Raw genomic sequence first — 22,138 nt, forward strand, 5'->3', positions numbered from 1 at the left:
TTTCTGAGTCACTTGCATCCTTGAAAATGCTGCGATGCTCATTGTTTTTTATGGGTATACTAGGGGCCCGATGCAGAAATTCATGCATGGGTACGGTCCCTAGGCCTGGCCAGCGATCAGGGCCAATCTGTGGGGTGGCGCCGGCCCACTCGCTAGCCAGCCCGGTCCCCCCACTGCCACCGGCTTGCCTGCCAGACCCACCCTCTGCCACCGCCACAGGTCACCACCGCCCTCTGCAGGGCAACCAGCGGAGTGACTGGGGGAGCCAGCTGGAACCCGCCTTGGCTGGCCTAGGGCCTGCAGGCTGGGGGCAGCTCCTGCATTGAGCATCTTCTCCCAGGTGGTCACTGCATGTCATAGCGACCGGTCATTCCACCAGTCGTTCTGCTGTTCAGTCTATTTGCATATTAGGCTTTTATTATATAGGATGTCCTATTTTTCTTAGTTGGATGATAAGCAACTTGAAAAAAAGGGCAATTGAAGATGCCTCCCTCCCTCCCCCAGTACTGAGTCCTGCCCACAGCAGGCCATCAGCAAGGTTTGCTGCTAGTTCAGTAAGAACAGCCTGGGTCTGACCCATGGCTGCTCAGTCCCATTCTCTGCCATGCAAAGGACAAGGAATGACCTCAGGTAAGGGCATCGTGGTATCTGGTAAACTTTGTTGCCTGTCTAGTATCTCTTTAGGTAACTCCCTTCCTGTTTTATAGCTGAAGTTGGGGTAGAGCTGACACCGCCACCACCTCCCGCCCCCACTTCAGGTCCAGGGGACCAATGTGTGACCCAGGAGCATCCAGAGTCACCCACCTTGCCACAAGGATTGGTTCGGGGTGGGCACATGACCCATGCCAGCCAATCATCACCCTCTCCAAGACCATCCCTGGGATGGCCAGCTCTGAGGTGAAGTGTGGGCGGGGCCGCAGGGCTGTCTCCACCTGAGGAGAGGTGGCCTGAGCAAGAAGCCAACAGAGACTGAAAGAATATTAGGCAGAATATGACCAGATTTCCCAGTTACATGAACCAGAAAAGGCCGCCTTTGCTTATACAAACTGGAGCTAGATTTCTTTCAGAAAGCTCCCTAGTTCAATTTTGTTTAATCCTCACCCAAGGATACCGTATTTTCCGGCGTATAAGACGACCCCCTAATTTTACAGTTAAAACATAGGTTTAGGCCTATATTCGCTGTATAAGACTACCCCCCACTTCCGAGGCAACACCAGTTTTTCGGGATATACTCGGCGTATAAGACGACCCCCTTCGTCTTATATGCCGGAAAATACGGTATGCTTATTGATTTTTTTAGAGAGAGAGGGAAGGAAGAAGGGAGGGAGGGAGGGAGGGAGGGAAAAAGGAACATCAATGTGAGAGAGAAATATTGATCAGTTGCCTCCCCTACACACCCTGACCAGGGATTGAACCCGCAACCTAGGTATGTGTCCTGACCAGGCATCAGACCTACGACCTTTTTGGTATATGGGACAATGCTCCAACAAATCCAAGTTCAATAGTCCTTATTAGGGAATACATCCACCAAATACTTGCCCTCATAACAAAGGGGTCCACATCCCCCTTTCCCTCAGGTTGGCACCCAATTCAGACCTGTGGTGTCCGGTCAGCCCACTGCAGAGGCACCAGAGCTCCATCTGTGGGCTCATCCACATCTTGGGGCCATCGGAGTCGGGTGAGACAGCCTACCAATGCTTCCCCCTTACCCGCCTCTCCTGCCCACGTCGGAAGGATGCTAGTGAATCCTGAAAAACCCTGGATCTTTCCTCCAGGGTTAGACATGCACACTTGGTGAGAGGAAGGGACTCCTCTGACTCATCCCAAAGTCTGGAAGGGCCTTCCCAGAAAATTCTTACACGGTCAGTCATTAAATTCCAATCATGAAGCGGAGGACCATGGCCCACGGTCCCTCTCATGGTGGTTTGCAGTTTCCACAGCACTTTTGCTTGGTCCTCTGGACAGCCCGAGGCAGGCAGGGCAAGGATTCTCGCGCCCATTTTACTGATGGGGAAATGGAGGCTTAGGAAAGTTAGCTGTCTTCTCCGAGGTCACACGGGTAATGAGCAGCAGAGCCAGAGATTAACCCCGTGTTCTAGGCTTTTATTGTATCTATTTTTCTTTCCGTTCCGGCCTCTTTTTGTAGTGGCGGGCTTTTCCTCCGACTTCCTCTTCAAATCCTGGGCCTCAACCTTCCTTCTTGTTGCTGGTGCCTCCGGCTTACGGCTTCTCCCCACATTTCCCATCTCCCCCGAAGCTCGGAGAATGGCTCTTCTAGAGGAGGCTCATTAAACGAAGCATCTGAAGGGCCCCTGGCAACTCTCCACTCTCTAATGACAGCCATTATTACCGCGAATAATAGAAAGCAAACACGGGGCAGATGTCGCTCTTGAGTCCGGGCCTGTGCTGGGATACGGGGCAAACAGAAAGGCGCTTTCGTGAAATGCCTGCCTTGGCCTTGCTCAGAGAATTAACTCTGCGACACGAAGGCTTTCCCTCCTGTCTGCAATCCAGAAACCTGATGAGTGAAAAGCCAACTAGAACGCGGGCATTCCGGAGATGTCACAGGTGGAAAGGACTTGGAGATCACCCAACCGTCTTCTCAAATGAGGAAACTGAGTCAGACACCGATAAGTGTCCAGCCCAAATGAAAAGAAAGTAAACATTTCCCTCCCTTTGGCTAGACAGCAGTATTCTGTATAGAGTGAGTTAAAAAAAAAATTAACAGTGAAAGAAAAAGAACTAACAGTGACTGCCCCACAAATCAAATGTGTTTGTTTTTTTTTTAAATTACCCTTTTGGATAGAGCGTGCTAGGAACCATGAAGCTAAAACAAAGAAATATTCAACTCAATCTGCCCTCAATAGCTTACAATATAACTGGTATTTATAATAGTCTTAAGGATAAATGAGAAGAGAAGAAAAAAAAGGGAAAGAAAAGGCTTTACAAATGAAGCAGAGTGACCAGGATCTCCGGAAGGAGGCTTCTGTTCAGCCACGACACCAGAGTAAAAAGGCTTCTATCTTCCTTCTTTTATTTATTATCCACACCTTTCCTATCCCAAAGAAGGACATGCAGCCGCTAAAAGCCACCTTAGGGTTTACAATTTTTTAATGTACAGATTACTGAAGAGCAATTAAAGAAAAGCCACTACCCGTAAGAAAATGTCCAAAGATTAAAAATAATAATAAAAACAGGCCAATACAGTTACAAAAAAAAAATCAGTAATTTTCCAAACTCTGAGCCCAGCCCCCCAGGGGAAGGTGGGCGGGAAAGGAAAGTTAGATTCTCCCTGTCCGTGGAGGTCACATCGCCGCTGGGGGGCAGGAGCAAATCTCCGTGGGGCGCGTCCAGCCTGTCCTCCCGTGGTTTGGGGCTGCCGCTAATCCTGCTGCTCACTAATTAATTACACGGCTGAAGCACTAATTAATACTCCAGAAAGGGAACAGCACCATGGTTTACTACGAAGGAGACCAGCATTCTGAGGACGCGGAGGGACCTGCTTGGTTCTTGGTTGCTAAGCAAGCAGGGGAGGGGGAGGGGAAGCACCTGTCACTAAGGGCAGGGACTGGGCACGGGTCAGGTCTCCGAGGCCTGGGCATCAATGTCAATGTCAGGGTGGGGTTGTCAGGGCCATTCCAAGAAGAGTGTGGGCCCCAGGGCACCTGAACTGAACCCGCCCCCATGAACAATAGGCACAGCCATCGGGAGAAAGGCTAGAGGGTGTTTGGCTGCACTGTTGAAGCCCTAGCCCGTACTCCTAGAAGCATGGCCTTAGGTGGAAGCAGGGTCCTTGCAGAAGTAATCAAGTTAAGATGAGGTCCGCAGGGTGGGTCTCCTCTGACCAGTATCCTTAGGGGAGGAAAATGCCGTATGAAGACAGAGGCGCGCAGGGAGAGCACCGTGTGGTGACAGAGACAGACGGGGGACACAGTGCAAACCAAGGAACACCAGACCAGCAGCAGAGGCTAGCAGAGGCCAGGAAGTGCCTACCCGGAGCCTCAGAGGGAGCCTGGCCCGGCTGACACCCTGATTTTGGACTTGTAGCTTCCAGAACTGTGAAACAGGGTGTTCTTGTTATGAAAAGCCACCAGCGCGTCCTAGGGCATGTGCCCTTGGCCAGAATTGAACTTGGGACCCTTCAGTCCGCAGGCCGATGCTCTATCCACTGAGCCAAACCAGATAGGGCTCTCCTGTTTTTGTTTGTTTGTTTGTTTTTTAATCCTCACCTAAGGATGTTTTTCCCATTGGTTTTTTTAGAAAGAGTGGAAGGGAGAAAGGTGGGAGGGGAGAGAGAGAAACACAGAAATATCAACGTGAGAGACACACGCCGATCGGTTGCCTCCCGTGTGAGCCCCTACCAAGGCTGGGGAACTTACAACAAAGATATATGTCCTTGGCCAGAAAGGGAGTCCGTGATCCTCCAGTGGGTGGGCAGACACGCTCACCACCGAGCCAAACCAGCCAGGGCTCCCCTGTTCCTAACGCCACTCTGCGCTCCTCAGAGACTGCCCTCAGCATCTGGCCCATCCACACGGGGAAGAAAGAGGCTCAAAGGGCGTCTTTGGGGCCCAGGCTCCTGGCTCCTGTCCCACAAGCCCTAGGACAGTGACCCCGGCATGGCTTAGTGCCACATCCGTCATCACTCTGAAGTCATCCCTCTGAAGACACCACTGATGGCGAGACACATCATCGTTTCACATAACGGGAAGAAAGAAAAACTGCTGCCAATAATAACTATGAGATGTGGTCATTGTACAATACATTGATTTCAGAGATATTTAAGAAAATTTTATCTAAAAACAGATGAAATATGGGGCGGGGGGGGGGGGGGGGGATCAGAGGTTTGGGGGAAAGGCAAGTACGCAGGTTAAGCTGGTTTCTTTCCCGCAGGACGGTCCCGGTCTGTATTATTCGGTGTCTGTCACGAATTCATCTCTACGACGGGGCTGCAGAGGGCTGACTTTCCCAAGCGAGTCTGAATCCTGAGCCTTGCTTTGAAGAGCAGTTGACGGGGCAAACGGCTCGCTGACCAGTGTGCTTCGATCACACGCGGAGCCCCTCCGCTTGGAAATGACTGGGGAGCGGGTGAGGGAGAGAACCCTGCCCACGGCCGGTCTGAGGACGGGAGCTGGCCGAGGGGCGGGGGCGGGGGGAAGGGAAGGCCTCTCTGCTCCTTGGCTGTGTGAGTTTGGGGCCAATAACACAGAATCAGTGCCCTGAACACACCGGGTGTCCTTCTGAGCTCTCCCCAGTAAAGGGGTGCCATGCCCCCGCCCCCCTCTCAGCTGGCAGCAGACACAGCTGCACCTCTCCTACAGAACTCCACCAGCTAATCCGGAAAGGCTCCAATGCTCCCAGATGTGAGTGCGATCCAGGGCTGGGGAAAAGCAGAGGTGAGCTACAAAGCCGGAGACATCAGAACAAAGCCCAGGGCACACCGCACGCAGTCCAGCCACCCCGATGGCCAGATCTCTTTGGTAGTGAACAAAACCCCGAACTGCTGGTAACTAGACCTCAGGGAGAACCCAAGGATGGAGGTGGAGTGGATTTTAAACAGTCCAGAGCCATCAGAGATGCAAATCCCAGTGTGTGTGCCCGGAGCACAGCCCGCTGGTGGCCACTGAGCGCACGTTCTTCCTTCGCATGGAAACCCTCCCGGCTTCTAAAGGCCGCTCAGGCCCCGCAGGACTTCCCCCCAGCCCTGCCCTTGCCGTCTTTGTGCACATCAGCTGCCACCGCTGCGGTTTCCTGACATCCACTTTGCAGGCTGCATGCCAGCCGTCCCAAATCCCAGCTTCCCAGGAGCCTCCGGAACAGGGAATGAGGGCCGGGCTCTCAGGGCGTGTACTCCAAACCCCAGGAGAAACCTGACTTCCTTCTTCCTTCTCTCACACACAGCTGAGTCCCAGCCTCGAGCACAGGACACAGCTCAGAGCGGGATTCCCGCCCAGACTGGGCAGGCACAGCACCCGCCCCTGCAAACTACAAACTGCGGGCCTGCTGGGCAGAACAGCCTCTGGGAGCAGGCCAGGCTGTGCCCGCTCGGCCGCCACCCTGCCGAGTGCAGGGGCTGAGTCCCCCCCTTACCCCCACCTCCTTCCCCACTGTGGGCCATGCACCATACAGACACACTAACAGGATCATTTCTTTCTTCCATTCTATCACCCCTGGCCTTTGCCTGCCTTGGGGCTACCTTGATTTAGCATCTATACCATTTATTCAGATGGAGACTCGAATCTCCCCTCAGAGTGGGAGGCCCACCAGTCACTAGGATTGCTCCTTGTTTGAAGGGAGGCCTTGATGCCCTGATGGAGAGATTCCCCTAAAATGAACTCTTCTTTTCTTCTGGAGCCTTTCCTGTGCTGGTGACAAGCATGTCTAAGATCTTACACAGCATCTGTAAGACCCACAAATACCACCCTTTCTGATCACAAGCTACTACCCTGTTTCCCCGAAAATAAGACAGTGTCTTATATTAATTTTTGCTCCCAAAGATGCGCTAGGTCTTATTTTCAGCCGATGTCTTATTTTTCTATGCACTAGGTCTTATTTTCGGAGGATGTCTTATTTTCGGGGAAACACAGTAGACAGGCCAATGAGGGCAGGTCAGCCTTGTAGATGCTCCGTAGACCTATGATGGATGGATGGATGGATGGATGGATGAACAGACAGATGGATGAAAGGGTAAATGAATGAATGAGTGAGTGAATAAACGAACAAATAAATGAAAGTTGGAATATGTTTCACAGAGCATTCAGCCCTTGGGGCCAATCTCTGGCTGAGAGACTCACCTGAACCGTCAGGAATGGATCTTACAAACGTTGGCAACATCTTGACTGTGGCTGTCGGATTAAAATCCCGGGAAAGACCATGCCTCATCTCCTTCTTGAAACGAGTCATGATATCTATCAGCGTTTCGTCGGAGAGCCGCATGGCATAGAGATACTTGTCAATCTGGGGGAAGGAGGAGAAGGAAGGAGAGTGAGGCCAAGGAAGGTCATTTCAGTTCAGGTTTGACGGAGGGAGGACAGGGCACGTGAGGTGCCCACCTGTCCAAGATAAGCCAGCGCCCACGGGCACCTGACCAGCCAGGCTGGTACATCACAAGATGGGAAGTCATCAAATGCCATCAACCAGATCACTCGCAGCATGTTTGCAAATGCCCTGAGCCCTAGTTCCTCTCCTGTAAAATGAACCAAATTATCTCCAAGGTCCCTTTCAAGCCTCAAATATTACATGGAAGCTGCCATTTGACCACCCCCCCCCCCTAAAAAAAAGACATATCAGAGACACATTAGGCCTCCACACAACCCCTTCCCTCTCTGACCAGTGGCTGGCCCATCCTCATGTGAATGGCAGTGTACAGAGGTTAGGAGTGAGAGCTCCAGGGCCAGAAACCTGGATTCAAATCCCAGCCCCATCACTTAGCAGGTGTGTGAATTTCAGGTTCCTCCACTGGAAAAGTAAGACATTAAATAGGACCTAATACTCACAGAATGTTGTAAGATCCAATGATATGGAAAAGCACTAAAATACAGAAGGTGTTTGACAAATATCACAAATTATTACTAACACTAGAGGCCTGGTGCACAAAATTCATGGGGGGGGGGGGGAGAAGGGGGAAGGGTGTCCCTCAGCCCAGCCTGCACCCTCTCCAATCTGGGACCCCTTGAAGGATGTCCTACTGCCGGTTTACAGGGGGTTGGGCCTAAACCGGCAGTTGGACATCCCTCTTGTGACCTGGGACTGCTGGCTCCTAACCGCTCACCTGACTGCCTGGCTGATTGCCCCTAACCACTCTGTCTGCCAGCCTGCTCGCCCCCAATTGCCCCTCGTGCCAGTGTGCTCACCCCCAACTGCCCCCCCCCCGCTGTCCTGCTCACGCCCAACTGGCCCTCCTGCTGGTCTGCTCACCCCCAATTGCCCCCCCACAGGCCTGATCACCCCCAATGCCCCCCCAAACCAGCATGATCACCCACAACTACCCTCCCCTCTTGGCCTCTAACTGCCTCTACCTCAGCCCCGCCACCATGGCTTTGTCCAGAAGAACATCAGGAAGTCTCCTGGAAGGTCTCCCAGTCTCATTAGCATATTATCCTTTTATTAGTGTAGATAAGACAGTGGTGCTGATGGTTTCCATGGGTGTGATTTCTAAGTCGGTGGAAACAGGGCCCAAGGGCCGGAATCCTTCAGAACCTGGGGCAGCAGGCCCAGAGCAGAGATCTTAACCCCACCAACCCCAGAAAATACAACCCCAGCAGATATAGAAACAGCCCCCACCCCGGCTCCCATGCCTGTGTACCGGGACCCTCCACACTGTGACCAAGCTTCCAAGTCATTCAATATCCGTACTGACCCCACCTGCTCGTCCTCCTGGTTCCCCAAGTTCCTCAAGGTTCCCAGGCTCCTGACCTCAGGCTCCCTGGATTATCACTGGTGGTTCTTTCTTCATAGTTTCTTCCTATTTATTCTCTCAAAAAGCATTTGCTGGGCACATGCTGTGTGGCTGGCTCTGGGCTAGACACCCATCCTCATGGTGCCTGTCCGCGTGGAGTTCACCAGAAGTCATTTCAAGATATTCATTTTTTTGCCACTCCTGCATGGGTTACTGATTTCTGATTACCCGTTCATTCACTGTAATAGTTTTCCATTTTCAATCCCTCAACCTTCCAATGAATCCTCTTATACCCTGCCACCTTCACCTTCTTAAACTGCAACCCTGGTCAGTGCCCTCCCCTGCTCACAGCCTTGCAATGCCTCCCCGTGTCCGAGGCACCTGTGCTCTGTGGGTGTGGCTCCGTGCTCTGAACTCCAGCCCCACTACCTCTGCCATTCCCGGTGGGTGCTGGGCTTTCCTACTCAAATGCCCTTCCTTCTCTTCCCAATTATCACCTGCCCTTCCACATTCAGATCAAATGTCCCCTCCTGCGTCCCTCAGGTTAGAGGTAACCCCTCCCTCAGCACTGACGTCTGCCCAGGCTCTAGCCTGGGTCACAGCTCTCTGCATGGATCACCTGGACAGAGTCTGCTCCGGTCACCTCGACAGCCCAGGCCTGGGCAGGCAGCCTTGCACACAGAAGGCTCCTGGTGCACAGAGAGGATTTATGACCCAGGGAGGCTGAAAAGACCTTGATCTGATTTGCTTGGCATCTCACGCTCACTTTTCAGGGTGACTGGAAACGTCCTGATCCAAGGACTCAGCGTCTCCAGTCCTAGGTCACCTCTGCATATTTTACTCCCAGGCAGCCTTCCTGCTCTGGTCTCTACGCCTGTGCTCTCCCGGGCCCTGCCTGCGCCTGCCTCACTGACAATCCAGGCATTGGCCAAAGTCCTCCGGGGTCTTCCGTGGCCAGAGACAATCCTGCCCCCACACCCAACTCCTTCTACCACACCCCACCTCTCCTTTCCCCTTCGTGGCAAAGCACTGCAAAGAAGGGCAATCAGAAACCACCGAGAGCTGAGCTAGAAATGACCAGGACCGCAGCCCTACGAAGAGACGTGCTCTGTTCTGCCCCCAGGTCAGCAGCACCGGATCAGCAGTCCTTGCCACATGGCAGCCACAGGAGCGCATGGGGGTCTGCTGAGTGCGAGCCAGAGAAGGCTCCGGGAAGGATGATGGCAGGTGCATCCAGGCACAGCCAGAGCGTGTGGGAAGGCCGACGGCGAGGGAGGGTGGTGTGTGCAACCAACAGAAATAAATTCCATGTGGACCGAGCACACAGCGTAAGTGGGGCAACGGGAAAGAGTAAATCGTGCAGGGCTGCTGCATAAGCCACATACACAACTTTAGATTAACCCCAATGACTGTGCTACGAACAGATCGAGCTGTGTGTGGGGCAGAGGACGGGCGGGCAGGGGCAGGTCCATGCACGGACAGTCACGTGGCCACTCTAGCATGGTGGGCAGGCTTCAGCCGCCGCTCCCCTCACCCCACAATATGATGATCCATACACTGACTTGTCCATCTCGTCGGATACCCTGTGATTCCCCCAGGGAAAGGAAACCTCACACAGACCTTTGGAGCTCACCCACTGCCTCGCACAAAATAGGAATTCAATCAATATCGGATGTTGGAATAGAACTCTATCATTATATGGTGGTTTACAGGTGATGTCACCTCTGGTGTGCCATTCAACGTTCAGAACGACCCTGTCGGCGAGACTTGTACCCTCTCTTTGGCCTCCTTTCTTTCCCACATCTCTCTGGACATGAGACCCACTTCACCGTTGCAGAAACTGAGGTTCCAAGAAGCTAAGTGACAAGTTCAAAGCACGCGGCCGGAACTCAGGCCTCCTGCCTGCACGCCTAGTGCTGCTTTAACCATCATGCCATCCCCAAGGGAAGGCCCGTCTCCTACGCCGTGGAGGGCAGGCCCAAGTAAAGCTGCTGCGGTTTTCCAGCTGGAGAGAGAGAAGCTTCTAGAAAAGGCAGGGCTCTCCATTTGTCCATCCTGACTCCTGGCTCTAGGTGCAGCCTGGCACAGGAACCCTGACCTGAGAATCCTGGCGCTGTGGGACAGCCGAGCCAAACGCCAGCAGCCTAGACGCTCCAATCAGAAAGCAGGCTGGGAACAGAGGCACCTGCCCCCTCCGGTTCAGGTTCATGGACCACCATGTGGTACAAGCCCTCTCCAAGGAGATGCGGGAAATGAGGCCACAAGGGCACAAGTTGGGGCAGAGCTGGCACTGACCCTGAGGCCGCCTGGGTGTCACGTGAATGAGGATAAGCCGAGAGGAGCCCTTTCCACCGGTCACAGTGGAGACCCTGGGGCTGGGGCCGGCCAGTACCCACCACCCTGTGCACCTCACCGCACAGGGCCCCTTCCCCTCACGCAGACCAGCCGTGGCTGCCGCTGGCGGGGCGGCCCCTGGCCGGGCGGCTGCTGTCCACCCGGGCTGGGACTGGGGATGGGAGGTGGTGGAAGGAGGTAGGAGAGAAGGGTGTCTGGGAGGCCACCCTGCCCGTCTCCTCCAGATCTGGGTGAGGCTGTCTTGCAGGAAACCCTGTAACAGAACTGCTATTTCTGTTTACAGAGGGCGGGGCCAAAGCCCAGGAGGGGTGAGACGGCAGAGGGGACAGACCTGGAAAAGGACGACGTCTGGGTCTTGGGATGTTGGGCAAAGCCTGTGGCCCTTCCAACTTCTCTACTTCTGCCCCCTCTCCGTGCCCCTGCAGGTCTTCCCCACCTCCTCACTCACACTCCACCTCCACAGCCCGCCTCTCCTCTCAGGATCGCCCTCCACTGCTCTGGCCGGACACGGAGCCCAACCACCCCTTCTGTGCTTCCTCCCCCCCCACCCCCCAACATTTTGGTGGCCAGAGGGCACAGCACCCCTTCTGGTGGCTTCAGGCAGCCAGCCCAGTCCTGGGGACATCTGTCACAGGATGGGGACCCAGGCGTCCAGGCCCCCGGGTGCCCACCCTGGCACACAAGCGCGCAGGACGCTGGTCAGGCTGGGAAGGAAACGGAGATGCCAGGACCTCATACCACAAGCCCAGCCGAGTCCTGCAGACTCTCTGCCGAGACTGACGGGGACCCTGGGGCAGCCTCCAGAGCCCCTTTCACCCGAAGGGACAAACCCTCCTCCTGAGGGCGAGAGCCCGGTCGGCTGCACGGGGTGGACACTCGCCCCGACACTAAGCAAGCACTTGTCCCGGGCTGTCCTTCCTGCACACCCAGAGGCCCGAGCTCTGCAGCCCCAGAGGCAGCTCGGGCGATGTCCGAAGGGAGAAGGTAGCCTCCTCGAGGGCCTGGCCCGGGGCCATCAGCTGGTGAGCACACGGCGGCCACGCACCATGCTAAACGCCCCCAGTTCTGTGCTCGACCCCATGCCCCTCCTGCTCCCGACAGAACACGCACAAAATCTCAATTCAAGACCGGGCATGCCCAAGTGAACAGCCAGTGGCGGCAGGAGGTGTGACCACTGGTGGCCCGGGCATTCTGACCTTCTGGGCAGGGGGGTGCATGGAAAGTTTTCACTCCCTCTTTCGTCCTCTCCAGCGAGGATCAGGACTGAGGCAGAGATCGCCCTAGCCCTATGGTCGGCAAACTCATTAGCAAACAGAGCCAAATATCGATTGACATTTCTTTTGAGAGCCACATTTTTTAAACTTAAACTATATAGCTAGGTACATTGTTATTAACTTAATTAGAGTACTCCTAAGCTGGCCTTTGCTAAAAACTCAAGGAGCCAAAGAGCCGCATGTGGCTCTCCAGCCGTAGTTTGAAGACCACTGCCCTAGCCAGTTTAGCTCAGTGGATAGAGCGTAAGCCTGCGGACTGAAGGGTCGCGGGTTCGATTCTAGACATGGGCACGTGCCTCAGTTGCAGGCTCAATCCCAGCTCCCATTGGGGCAGGTGCGGGAGGCAGCCAGTCGATGTGTCTCTCACATCAGTGTTTCCCTCTCTGTCTCTCCCCCTCCCTTCCACTCTATCTAAAAATCAATGGAAAAATATCCCCGGGGGAAGAGCAACAAAAGGAATGAGGCAGAGCAACAGGTGGGCCTGAGGGTGCTAGGTGCAGGCTCTCAGAAAACTTTCAAAAAAGGAAAGGGGGGGAGGGGAGGAGGTGCTGGCAGTGAAGGGGCTGAGGGCTCTTGCTTAAGGGCAGGGCAGCGATTTCAACATCGGATTCACTTCTCTTTCCCGGACTGACTCAGGAGAAACAGGCCCCAGGTGACTCACGGTATTTTAATAGCTCACCCTGCAGGGGGCTTTTTCCCTTTACATAGGACTGCTCACACATTAGCCCGTGTGCGTGTCAGAGCTGAGGTAAGCTCAGAGGTGCCAGGTGCTGGGGATGAAGCAGGGGCTTAAGATGTTAGTCCCCTGTCTCCCAGCACAACCACCCAATACAGCAGGAAGGAGAGAGCTCTGCACTTTACAGCAGAGAAAACTGTGTGATTCACAGTCACACAGTTTGTAATTGGCAGCTGGGTCTACATCCGTCTTCTAACCCCTCATTTGGGGCTTCTCCTCAGCACTCCCATTCTCTCTCATGTGGTGGGGAGAATATGGAGCTGTGGACCAAGAGGGCTGGGTTCAACCCCAAGATCTCCATTTATTAGCTCCTGTGACTCTGGACAAGTTACATAACCTCTCTGAGTGTGGCTTTCTTCACTTTTATTTTAAAATATATTTTATTGATGTTTTTACAGAGAGGAAGGGAGACAGAGTTAGAAACATCGATGAGAAAGAAACATAGATCAGCTGCCTCCTGCACACCCCCTACCGGGGATGTGCCCGCAACCACGGTGCATGCCTTTGACTGGAATCGAACCTGGGACCCTCCAGTCCGCAGACCGACGCTCTATCCACCGAGCCAAACCGGTTAGGGTGGCTTTCTTCACTTTTAAAATGAGGATAATAATACTTTCACCCAAGACAGCTTCTGGAAGAATTTTTAAAATAAGCACCAACCGAAACTGGTTTGGCTCAGTGGTAGAGCATCGGTGTGCGGACTGAAGGGTCCCAGGTTCGATTCCGGTCAAGGGCATGTACCCTGGTTGCGGGCACATCCCCAGTAGGGAGTGTGCAAGAGGAGTCTGGTCAGTGTTTCTCTGTCATTGACATTTCTGGCTCTCTATCTCTCTCCCTCTCTGTAAAAAAATCAATAAAAAAAATATATATATATATATTTTTTTATAATAAAAATAAAAAATAAAATAAGCATCAAGCATCACTTCCCGCCCTCCCTCTCATCTGCATGACCAGGAGGGAGGACATCTGCCCGCCGCTCCTCTCTGACAGACGTGAGCCGTGTCCCCGCTCCCCCCACCTGGACACCTAGGAAAAAGCACTGGTCGCCAAACGCCCACTTTGTAGCAGAGAAAACTAAAGGTAGGTGCCCTGCCCCAGAAACCACAGCAAAGATTCTGGCAAAACTCCTCTGAAACGTTTGCTAAGCTTTATTGATTTTTTTAAAACAGCTAACAGGAAGTTACCGTAAGAATAGCAACACCCATGTATTATTAAATGATATTCAAGCGACACATACAGGAGTACAAGTGAAGGCGGAGCCAAAACCAGTTTGGCTCAATGGATAGAGTGTCGGCTTGGGGACTGAAAGGTCCCGGGTTCGATTCCGGTCAAGGGCATGTACCTTGGTTGCGGGCATATCCCCAGTGGGGGGTGTGCAAGAGGCAGCTGATCGATGACTCTCTCTCTCATCGATGTTTCTAACTCTGTATCCCTCTCTCTTCCTCTCTGTAAAAAAATCAATAAAATATATTAAAAAAACAAAACAAAACAAGTGAAGGCAGGGTTCCTCCCCGGCCGTCCCAGGGAGGGCAGCGCTATGACTTAGGCTGGTGTTCCCACCCAACCAAGCACTCAGACATCCAGAGCCGCCTTGGTTTCCTTTTACAAACGCGGAACCATAAGCATTTTGTGCGGAACCATAAGCATTTTGTGCGGAACCATAAGCATTTTGTTCTTTTGAAACCTTAGCTCCGCCTCCCTCCTTCCTCTGGGAACTGCCGCCAGGACCCTGCCTCTTCGATGAGGCGAGGGAGACACCCGGTCTGACTCTGGCTCTCCATCCACCTGGTAGACGGGTGGGACTTCGATTGGCAAAGGCCCCTCTACTCCGCACACCCCTCCCCGTGCGGGGCCTCACACTGTCCTGTCCGGGGAAGGAGGGCAGAGGTCCTCAGTGCGACGCCCCAGGGACAAAACAGGGTCAGAGGGGTTCTCCGATTGGCCGAGGTGACTCCCTGGTCAAAAGAGAACCAGAGAGGACGCGGGCTCCCCAGTCCCCGGCCCTGGGCGCCTCTGCACCTGGCAGGCTCAGCGCGGGGGGAACCCCGGCCGAGAGCGTTCAGGAGCAAAGAGGTGTGGGAATGCGGGTGGCACGAATGCCACCGCTCCGTCCGCTCCAGAGCAGCACGCCACTGCAAGGCGTGTCTTAGGAAGCCTCCTTCACCCACGCCAGCCACACGTTATCTGTTCTGACCATTTCCCCTTTCACACAATCCCAGGAAGTTCAAGAGCCATGGCGAGTCCAAAGGTCCTGCCCAGTGAGACCCTCTCCTGGGGCGTGTGCTGCCCGGCCTGGTCCCACCCCTTTCCCTGCCTGCCCGTGGCTACCGGGCTGCCCAGCCCCACCTCACAGCCGTGGGCGGTGGCACAGGAACCCCTGTTTCTGTGCTGCTCTTAGCAGCTGGCCGCAGGGAGGAAGTTGGCCATAAGGAGAGATGCCTTGCTCTCATGGGCTCCCTACAGGAGCCAGGTACCCCCCAGCTCACTGCTGCCCTCCGTCACGGTGGCTCTTTACCCACAGAGGTCCTCGCAGGTCCACTGTCCACCGATTGCTGGGCCTGTACAAGCCCTCTCCTCACCCCGCTCCTCTGTCCCCCAAAGCCCATCTCCAAGCTCACCCCCTCCTCGATCCGCCCCTTCCTCCCCATCCCCCCCTCTGCATCCCCTCTTCTCCATCCCCTTCTCTCCATCCCCTGCTCCTTCCTTCCCGTCCCCTCCTTCCCACCCCCTTCTCCCCAGCCTCTCGCCCCCACCTCCTCTTCCGCACCCCCTCCTCCCCGTCCCCTCACTGTTGGGGTCCCTGTGTAGGAATCAGTCTGCCCTGGCAGACACGTGGCAGAGTGAGAGTCTTTCCGGGCCCGGCAGCAGCACACACATGGTCTGTGCCTCCAGCTAGACCCTGAGTGCAGGGAGCAGGGGCCATGCCTCCCAGCCCTTTGTGTCCCCCCAAAGCCCTCGGCGTGGCTTCTCGGCTGGGCTGGGCGGCTGTTCTGCTGGCGGGAAGGCCCTGGTGACGCCTCACCCGGGAGTCTCAGAAGGTTTGCTGCTCAGATAAGGCGGAGGCTCCGCTTCTCTGAACGGCCAGCCCTTCTCCAGCACCGGCCTCCCTCTGGCCTCGTGGTGACCGGTGCGGGGCCCATGGCCTCTCCCTGAGGGACAGTGTTCCAGGCGGTCTCTAACCCACCCCCTTCCTCTCAAACATCTGCATCTCGAGCCCATGAGGATTCGCAGTGGCAGAGGAAATGTGTTTGGGAAAGTGGGTGGGAGCATCACCAAACAAGAGGGTCCCCCCCCCCACGTGCTGAATGAATCGGTGCGGGGCTCTTTTTCAAGGTCCAGGCATGGCTCTCAGCGCCTTCTCTTTCACTGTGTTTACGCTTTTGAACTGTTAGTTCCATTTCCCTATGAAGCACCAGGGACTGCTCGCACCTCACTCCTTTTTTACTCTCAAAAAGCCAGGAGGAATAACCTCCAGACACTGAGGTTCCAGGAGCCACGACGAGACAGCAAGCTTAAAGGGCCCACGCTGGGCACCTCGACCTGCCCATCCACTCTGCACACTCGCAGGCGGGAGTGACTGACCAGATTCACAGCCGGAGCCAGAGGCCGCCAGCCGCAAAGGGAAAGGTCCTGAGCGCCCAGCAACCAGGGCGGCTCCGGCTTAAGACTCCACACTCAGTGCTCCTTCCCTTACCCCAGGTTCCTCTTGCCAGGGGGGCCAGGGGAGGCCTCGTGGTCATGCCCAAGGTCCTCTCGGTGACCTTGACCTTGGCAGCCACTAGTGAGTGTTTCCTGGCTGGGGAGAGAGACGGAGCTACTGCCCAGGACAGTACCTGAGCTGTCACACTGACCTGGCTACAAACACAGGAGGCGCCGGGCCCCTCAAAGGGCAGCCCTGGAATGTGGCGCTGCAGGAACAACAGGCTCTGTTCAGAGCCTGGATGGCTTGGCCCAGGGCCAGCTCGCAGGCTCCCGGCTCCCAGTGTCGCAGGTACCTCCAGACAAAGGGGAAGGAGAATCTGAGTGCTGGCAGCTTTCCTTTCACGGCTCACACCATAGGGTGGGAGCAGACCCGGCTTTCTCCAGCCACACCGTCTCCCTCTCTAACCTGGAGCCCGTCCGTCTGTCCAGCTCTGTTTCCCCATCAGCAAACAGCAACAAGGAAAACTGCCCTCTTGCCCTCACCTGCGCACAGGAGCCCCATGGCACCGGATTCCTCCGATTGCAGGCTTTCCAGAAACCCTGGTGGCTGAGACAGATCTGTACCCAGGATCCCTGCCCCCCTGGGGACCCTGCTGCCTCCCCTCTGTGACCCCAAAGCTTCACTCCCCGCCCCCTCCCATGCTTCCCGATCGACACGGTAATATCAGCATTTGCAAAGTTCTGTACCCTGTCCAAGCGTTTCTACCTCCCTTCTCTAGTTTGATAAACGAGCAGATACTAAGGCAGGACTCATTTACCCTACCTGACAGGTAAGTAAACTGAGGCACACGGAACAGCACTGCTCCAGCGGGAGGGACCCGGTAGAGGTGATGGACTCCAGCCTCCAGGTCTTACAGGAGAGGAATCAGAGGCCCAAGGACCCGGGAACCCACTGCTTTAAATGGCGGTGCTTCTGTCCAACCTCCTGAGCCACAGCAGAGCACTGTCCACCGGGGACATAAGGCAAAGCCACGTGTGTGATTTTAAACCCTCTAGTACCCACATTAAAAAAACAAAAAAAAACAACAACATGTGAAGTTAACTTTAATAATGTTTTATTTAATCCAATATCCAAAGTATTATTCCCGTGAGTAATCAATATTTTAAAAATTATTAATGAGCTACTTTATCTTTTTGTCATACCAAGTCTTCAGAATCCTGTGTGTATTTTGTGTTTAACAGCACACCTCAAACCAGACTGGCCACATTTCACGTGTTGGGCAGCCACACGTGGCTGGTAGCTACTGTCCCGGACAGCACTGCTCTCTCACTCCAGTCGCACCATCACCACGGCAGCCTGGGGAGACCACCACAATGCACCTCGTGGGCGTCTCAAGCCCTCACCAGTCCTAGCTCTGCATGCATGGCAAGCACTACCCTACCCACCAGTGTCAGAGTGGCGGGCATCCCGCCCCAGCCCTATTGCCTTCTGTTCATCAAGATCATGTCAATACCACTTCCTGAAGCTTGCCTGCGCACATGTCAGGTGCAGGAAGAGCCCAGGCTGGTGTGGCTCAGTTGGTTGGGCATTGCCCTGTGCACCAAAAGGTTGAAATTCCTGGTCAGGGCACCTGCCCAGGTCGTGGGCTCGATCCCTGGTAGAAGGTGCAGGAAGCAGCCAATCAATGCTCTGCTCTCACATCAATGTTTCTCTCTCTCTCCCCCGCCCCTGTCTCTAAAAATCAATTTTTTTTTTAATCTTAAAAAAAAATAAGATGCAGGAAGAAATACATTCATCTAAGCTTGCTGTAAAGACTCAACTAAACAAAGCGTGTGAGAATATTTTGTAAATGGAGAACTCTGCCAAGGTGAGATGGTGCCTTCATTACAAGGGTGGCCTGGTTATCCTACTCCACTCACCCCATCCACCAGGGAAGGGAAGGCACCAGGGGACATCAGAGAAATAAACCAGACTAAATAAAGGCCGCAAGCATATCCCCTACAGGTGTCACTCTGCACAGCCAGGCGGAGCCGGGAGGGAATGCTGGGAGTGGCAGACAGAGAGCAGAGGGGTCTTCTTGCAGGCGAGGCAGTGCCCTCCCCGAGGTCCTCTTTCAAATGCAAACAAGGAAGGCGAGTGGAGGACAAATGGAAAGGGAAAGGGAAAAATTGGAAAACCAGGAAAAATCCCTAACATTTATTTCACTGTAAGTGACTTTATTGGGCCAATTTCCTTCCCAAGCAGAAGGAGCTGGTCAACACAGAGGAGCTGAGCGGTGGAGGGGTGGGGCGTGGGGGTTGGCAGCCACCAGCCAGGGTGCGGATGTAGGGGAAGATGGCCGTCTGGAGGGTCTGCCTCTCCCCCAGCTTTCTCTTCTTATTTCCCCAGCCAGCAAAATGACAGAGTGGGCTTCTGAGCCAGGGGGCCTGGTGGTGTTCCTGTCAGGACCACTTGTGTGGTCAGGCTGACAAGTCCCGTCACCACGTGGGGGACTCCACTTCCCCCTTTCTACATGGAGAGGCTTCCTCCCATGGCTGTGCATACACCCAAGAAAAATGAAAGCATATACCCACGCAGAAAAAACAAAACAAAAAACTACGTGTCCACAAATATGTGTTCACAGCCCCAAAGTAGAAGCAAGGTCCACCAACTGACAAACACATGAACAAAACATGGTATACTGATACAACTAAATACTATTCAGCGATAAAAAAGAACATGTCATGATACTTGCTGCAGCATAGATGAACCTTGAAAAAAAACGTGCGTAGTGAAAGGAGCCAGGTACAAAGGCCACGTATTGTATGATTCCATTTATGCGAAATGTCCAGAAGAAGCAAATCCATTTTTAAGAAAAAGTACATCCGTAGATGCCAGGGGCTGCATGGTGGGCGGAACGGGGAATGGCTGCTGAGTGGACACGGGGTTTCCTTGGGGGAGTGATGAAAATGTCCCGGAAATAGACGGTGGTCGTGGTTGCACAATCTTGAGATTGAACTAGAAGCCTGAATTGTACATTTTAAAATGGCCACTTTTATGGTACGTGAACTTTATCTCGGTTAAAAAATAAAAGCAGGGACTGTCATCTGACTTGGGTTCCAATGCCGGCTGGCTTTCCTATGTTGGATCTGAGCCCTCAACCAAAAATGCAGCCCGTAACAGCGCCCACCTCCCAGGTTAGCATCAGCCTGGCAGTACAGGTGACAGGCATTAGGCTGGTTTCAATTCGTGTTATTATACAATATTAATGATGAAATAAGGCCCATGACAGGGAAACAACAGACCCCAGGGGCATTCGGTGCGCCCATCCCTCCGAGGGGCCCTCCAGCTCTCGGCGTCTGCTCTGCGAGCCGGTAATCGAGCCTGCCATCGGAGGAACGTGATCCGACATTTTCTGCCTCCTGCAGAGGCGGGCCTCTCCCCGGGCTTCTGTTTGCAAAGGGCTGGGCCACAGGCTCCACACTTGGGTCTCCCCAGCCGCAGGGGCACAGCCACCCTCTCCTTTTACGGAAGGCCGCCCGCGGGGGAGAGGCTGCCGGCCTGAGCTTTCTCTACCAGAGCCCGGCACGCGTGCGGACCGATAAGCCAGCCGGCCCTGCCCGCCTCGGACCCGCCCAGGAAGAGAGAGAGAGAGGGTGTGTGGCCAAAGGCCCACATGCGTGTGTTAATTCCCAGAAAAGTTTAACCGATTCATGCCAGATCACAAGGGGCCGCAGGGAGTCCTCCTAAGCCTTTCTGGCATCAACCCTGCCCCCTCCTCGGTTGAGTGCAAACATTTCAGCAGCAAACCGTTCCGTCAGAGGGACTGGCACCGCTCACAATGAGCACTGTCAACTTCATTCAGCAAGACTTCGCAGGGAGGGCTCCGCTTCTTGATAAGAGGAACTAAGAAAGGGCTAATTTTAAACCGAGCTTGAGTGCTACCTTGTGAATGGTGATAACTGACAAGAAGCAGCGTCTTTAAACTGATCAAGCACCTTTAAAGGTGTGCCGGTGTGGAGCAATAGGAACCCTACCAAGTCCTGAGGGCAGTGTGACCGTGGAGGATGGCAACTTGGCAAAACCTTGAAAATGAGAAAATGCACACACTCCTCCAATTCCAACCTGAGATTCAGCCTAGAGCTGTGGCCGGCAAACTGCGGCTCACGAGCCACAGGTAGCTCTCTGGCCCCTTGAGTGTGGCTCTTCCACAAAATACCACGGCCTGGGCAAGTCTATTTTGAAGACGTGGCGTTAGAAGAAGTTTAAAAAATTTGGCTCTCAAAAGAAATGTCAATGGTTGTACTGTTGATATTTGGCTCTGTTGACTCATGAGTTTGCCGACCAATGGCCTAGAGCCTACAAACACTTGCACGTGTCCTGGAGATGCCCGTGACACTGTAACTCGAAAATTTAAAAGCCCCAAAGCCCATCGGAAGAACAGAAACACGAATTGCGGCATGGTCATACAACGTAAGAGCACACAGCAGCTTAGATCATCCCACATATAGACTGTTGAGCTAACAAAAGCAAGCTGCAGGAGAATCCATACAGCACAGCACCATGTGCAAGAGGTTAAAATCACATAAAGTAACACCACACGCTGCGTATAGATACATGGTATGGGATATAAGTATAACATCGTGCGTGGAAATGGTAAACACCCAATTCAGGAGCGAGGTCGCTTCTGGACGGAGAGATGAATGGGACGGACGATGGGGACAGAAGAGGCTTCGGTTGTGTCTGTGACACAGTAGTTGTGTTTTATTTCTCAAATGAGGAGCAGATACACGGGGGGGAGGGTGTCTGTTACACCAACTTCAGTATTTTTTTACGCACCTCAACTGTTCCATAAAATAAAATTAACTCACACACATTAATACACATTCCAAAGGAAGTCATTAAAATCAGCAAAGGTGTGTTTTTCTGGAGGAAGGAAGCAGAGGGAGCAAGAACAGCCCTCTGAATCCCATCCCGGATTCTCTTAAGGCCTTGAGAAAGTCATATCTCCTCTGGAACTCCAGTCCCCGTTTGTAAATGGGGGATAAAATCTCTGCCTTCTGCTTGCTGCACACCAGGGAGCTAGCAGGGTGCCCTGAGGAGCTGGGAGGGGGAGGGGGCTGCCCTGCCATACACCGGGTCAATGCCTCAGGCCCTGACATATAGGCACGCACGCACGCACGCACGCACACACGCACACCTAAGTGGTATCTGATAAGACACCGTGGAGTGTTTCAGGATGCTCAAACCATTAAAAAGAGAGAAAGAAAAACTACAATTTGGTAACTAACCATTTGACGCTCCTTTACAAAGTGTCTAAGTGTAATATTTTCTTTTGTACACCTACAGCCTGGCTTAAGCAATTCCCAAGCTGGTCGTGATTTCCCACCCAAGATCTGGCCACTGCCTCCTATCTGCTCCCCTGGCATTCGAGAGGGATAGTTAGAAACATCGATGAGAAAGAAACCGATCAGCTGCCTCCTGCACTCCCCCTACTGGGGATGTGCCCGCAACCCAGGAACGTGCCCTTGACAGGAATCGAACCTGGGACCCTTAAGTTTGCAGGCCAACGCTCCATTGAGCCAAACCAGTTAGGGCAGCAAATAATTGTTGATACTCCATGAGAACAGCGACCATTTCGACCAGGTTCATAGTTGTCCCCAGCCTAGCACAGTTCTCGGCACATGATAAAGGACTTACACATTTTCTGAAGAAACCACTGAATTCCCACGATCAGATTAATTGTAAAGGTC

The 22,138-nt window shown here is 53.8% G+C and overlaps 1 protein-coding gene across 1 annotated transcript in view; it reads right to left on the minus strand.

The window, feature by feature from the left end:
* The window catches only part of HK1 (hexokinase 1), a 62,020-nt gene that overhangs the window by 35,574 nt on the left and 4,308 nt on the right, over positions 1-22,138 (minus strand). Inside the window, exon 2 of the mRNA XM_084904245.1 lies at positions 6,795-6,957. Coding sequence (XP_084760371.1) covers positions 6,795-6,957 — 163 coding nt within the window. The remainder of the gene's footprint in view (positions 1-6,794; positions 6,958-22,138) is intronic.

This window comes from Pipistrellus hanaki (assembly GCF_964339955.1).
Source record: "Pipistrellus hanaki genome assembly, chromosome: 14".
NCBI classification, from domain to species: Eukaryota; Metazoa; Chordata; class Mammalia; order Chiroptera; family Vespertilionidae; genus Pipistrellus; species Pipistrellus hanaki.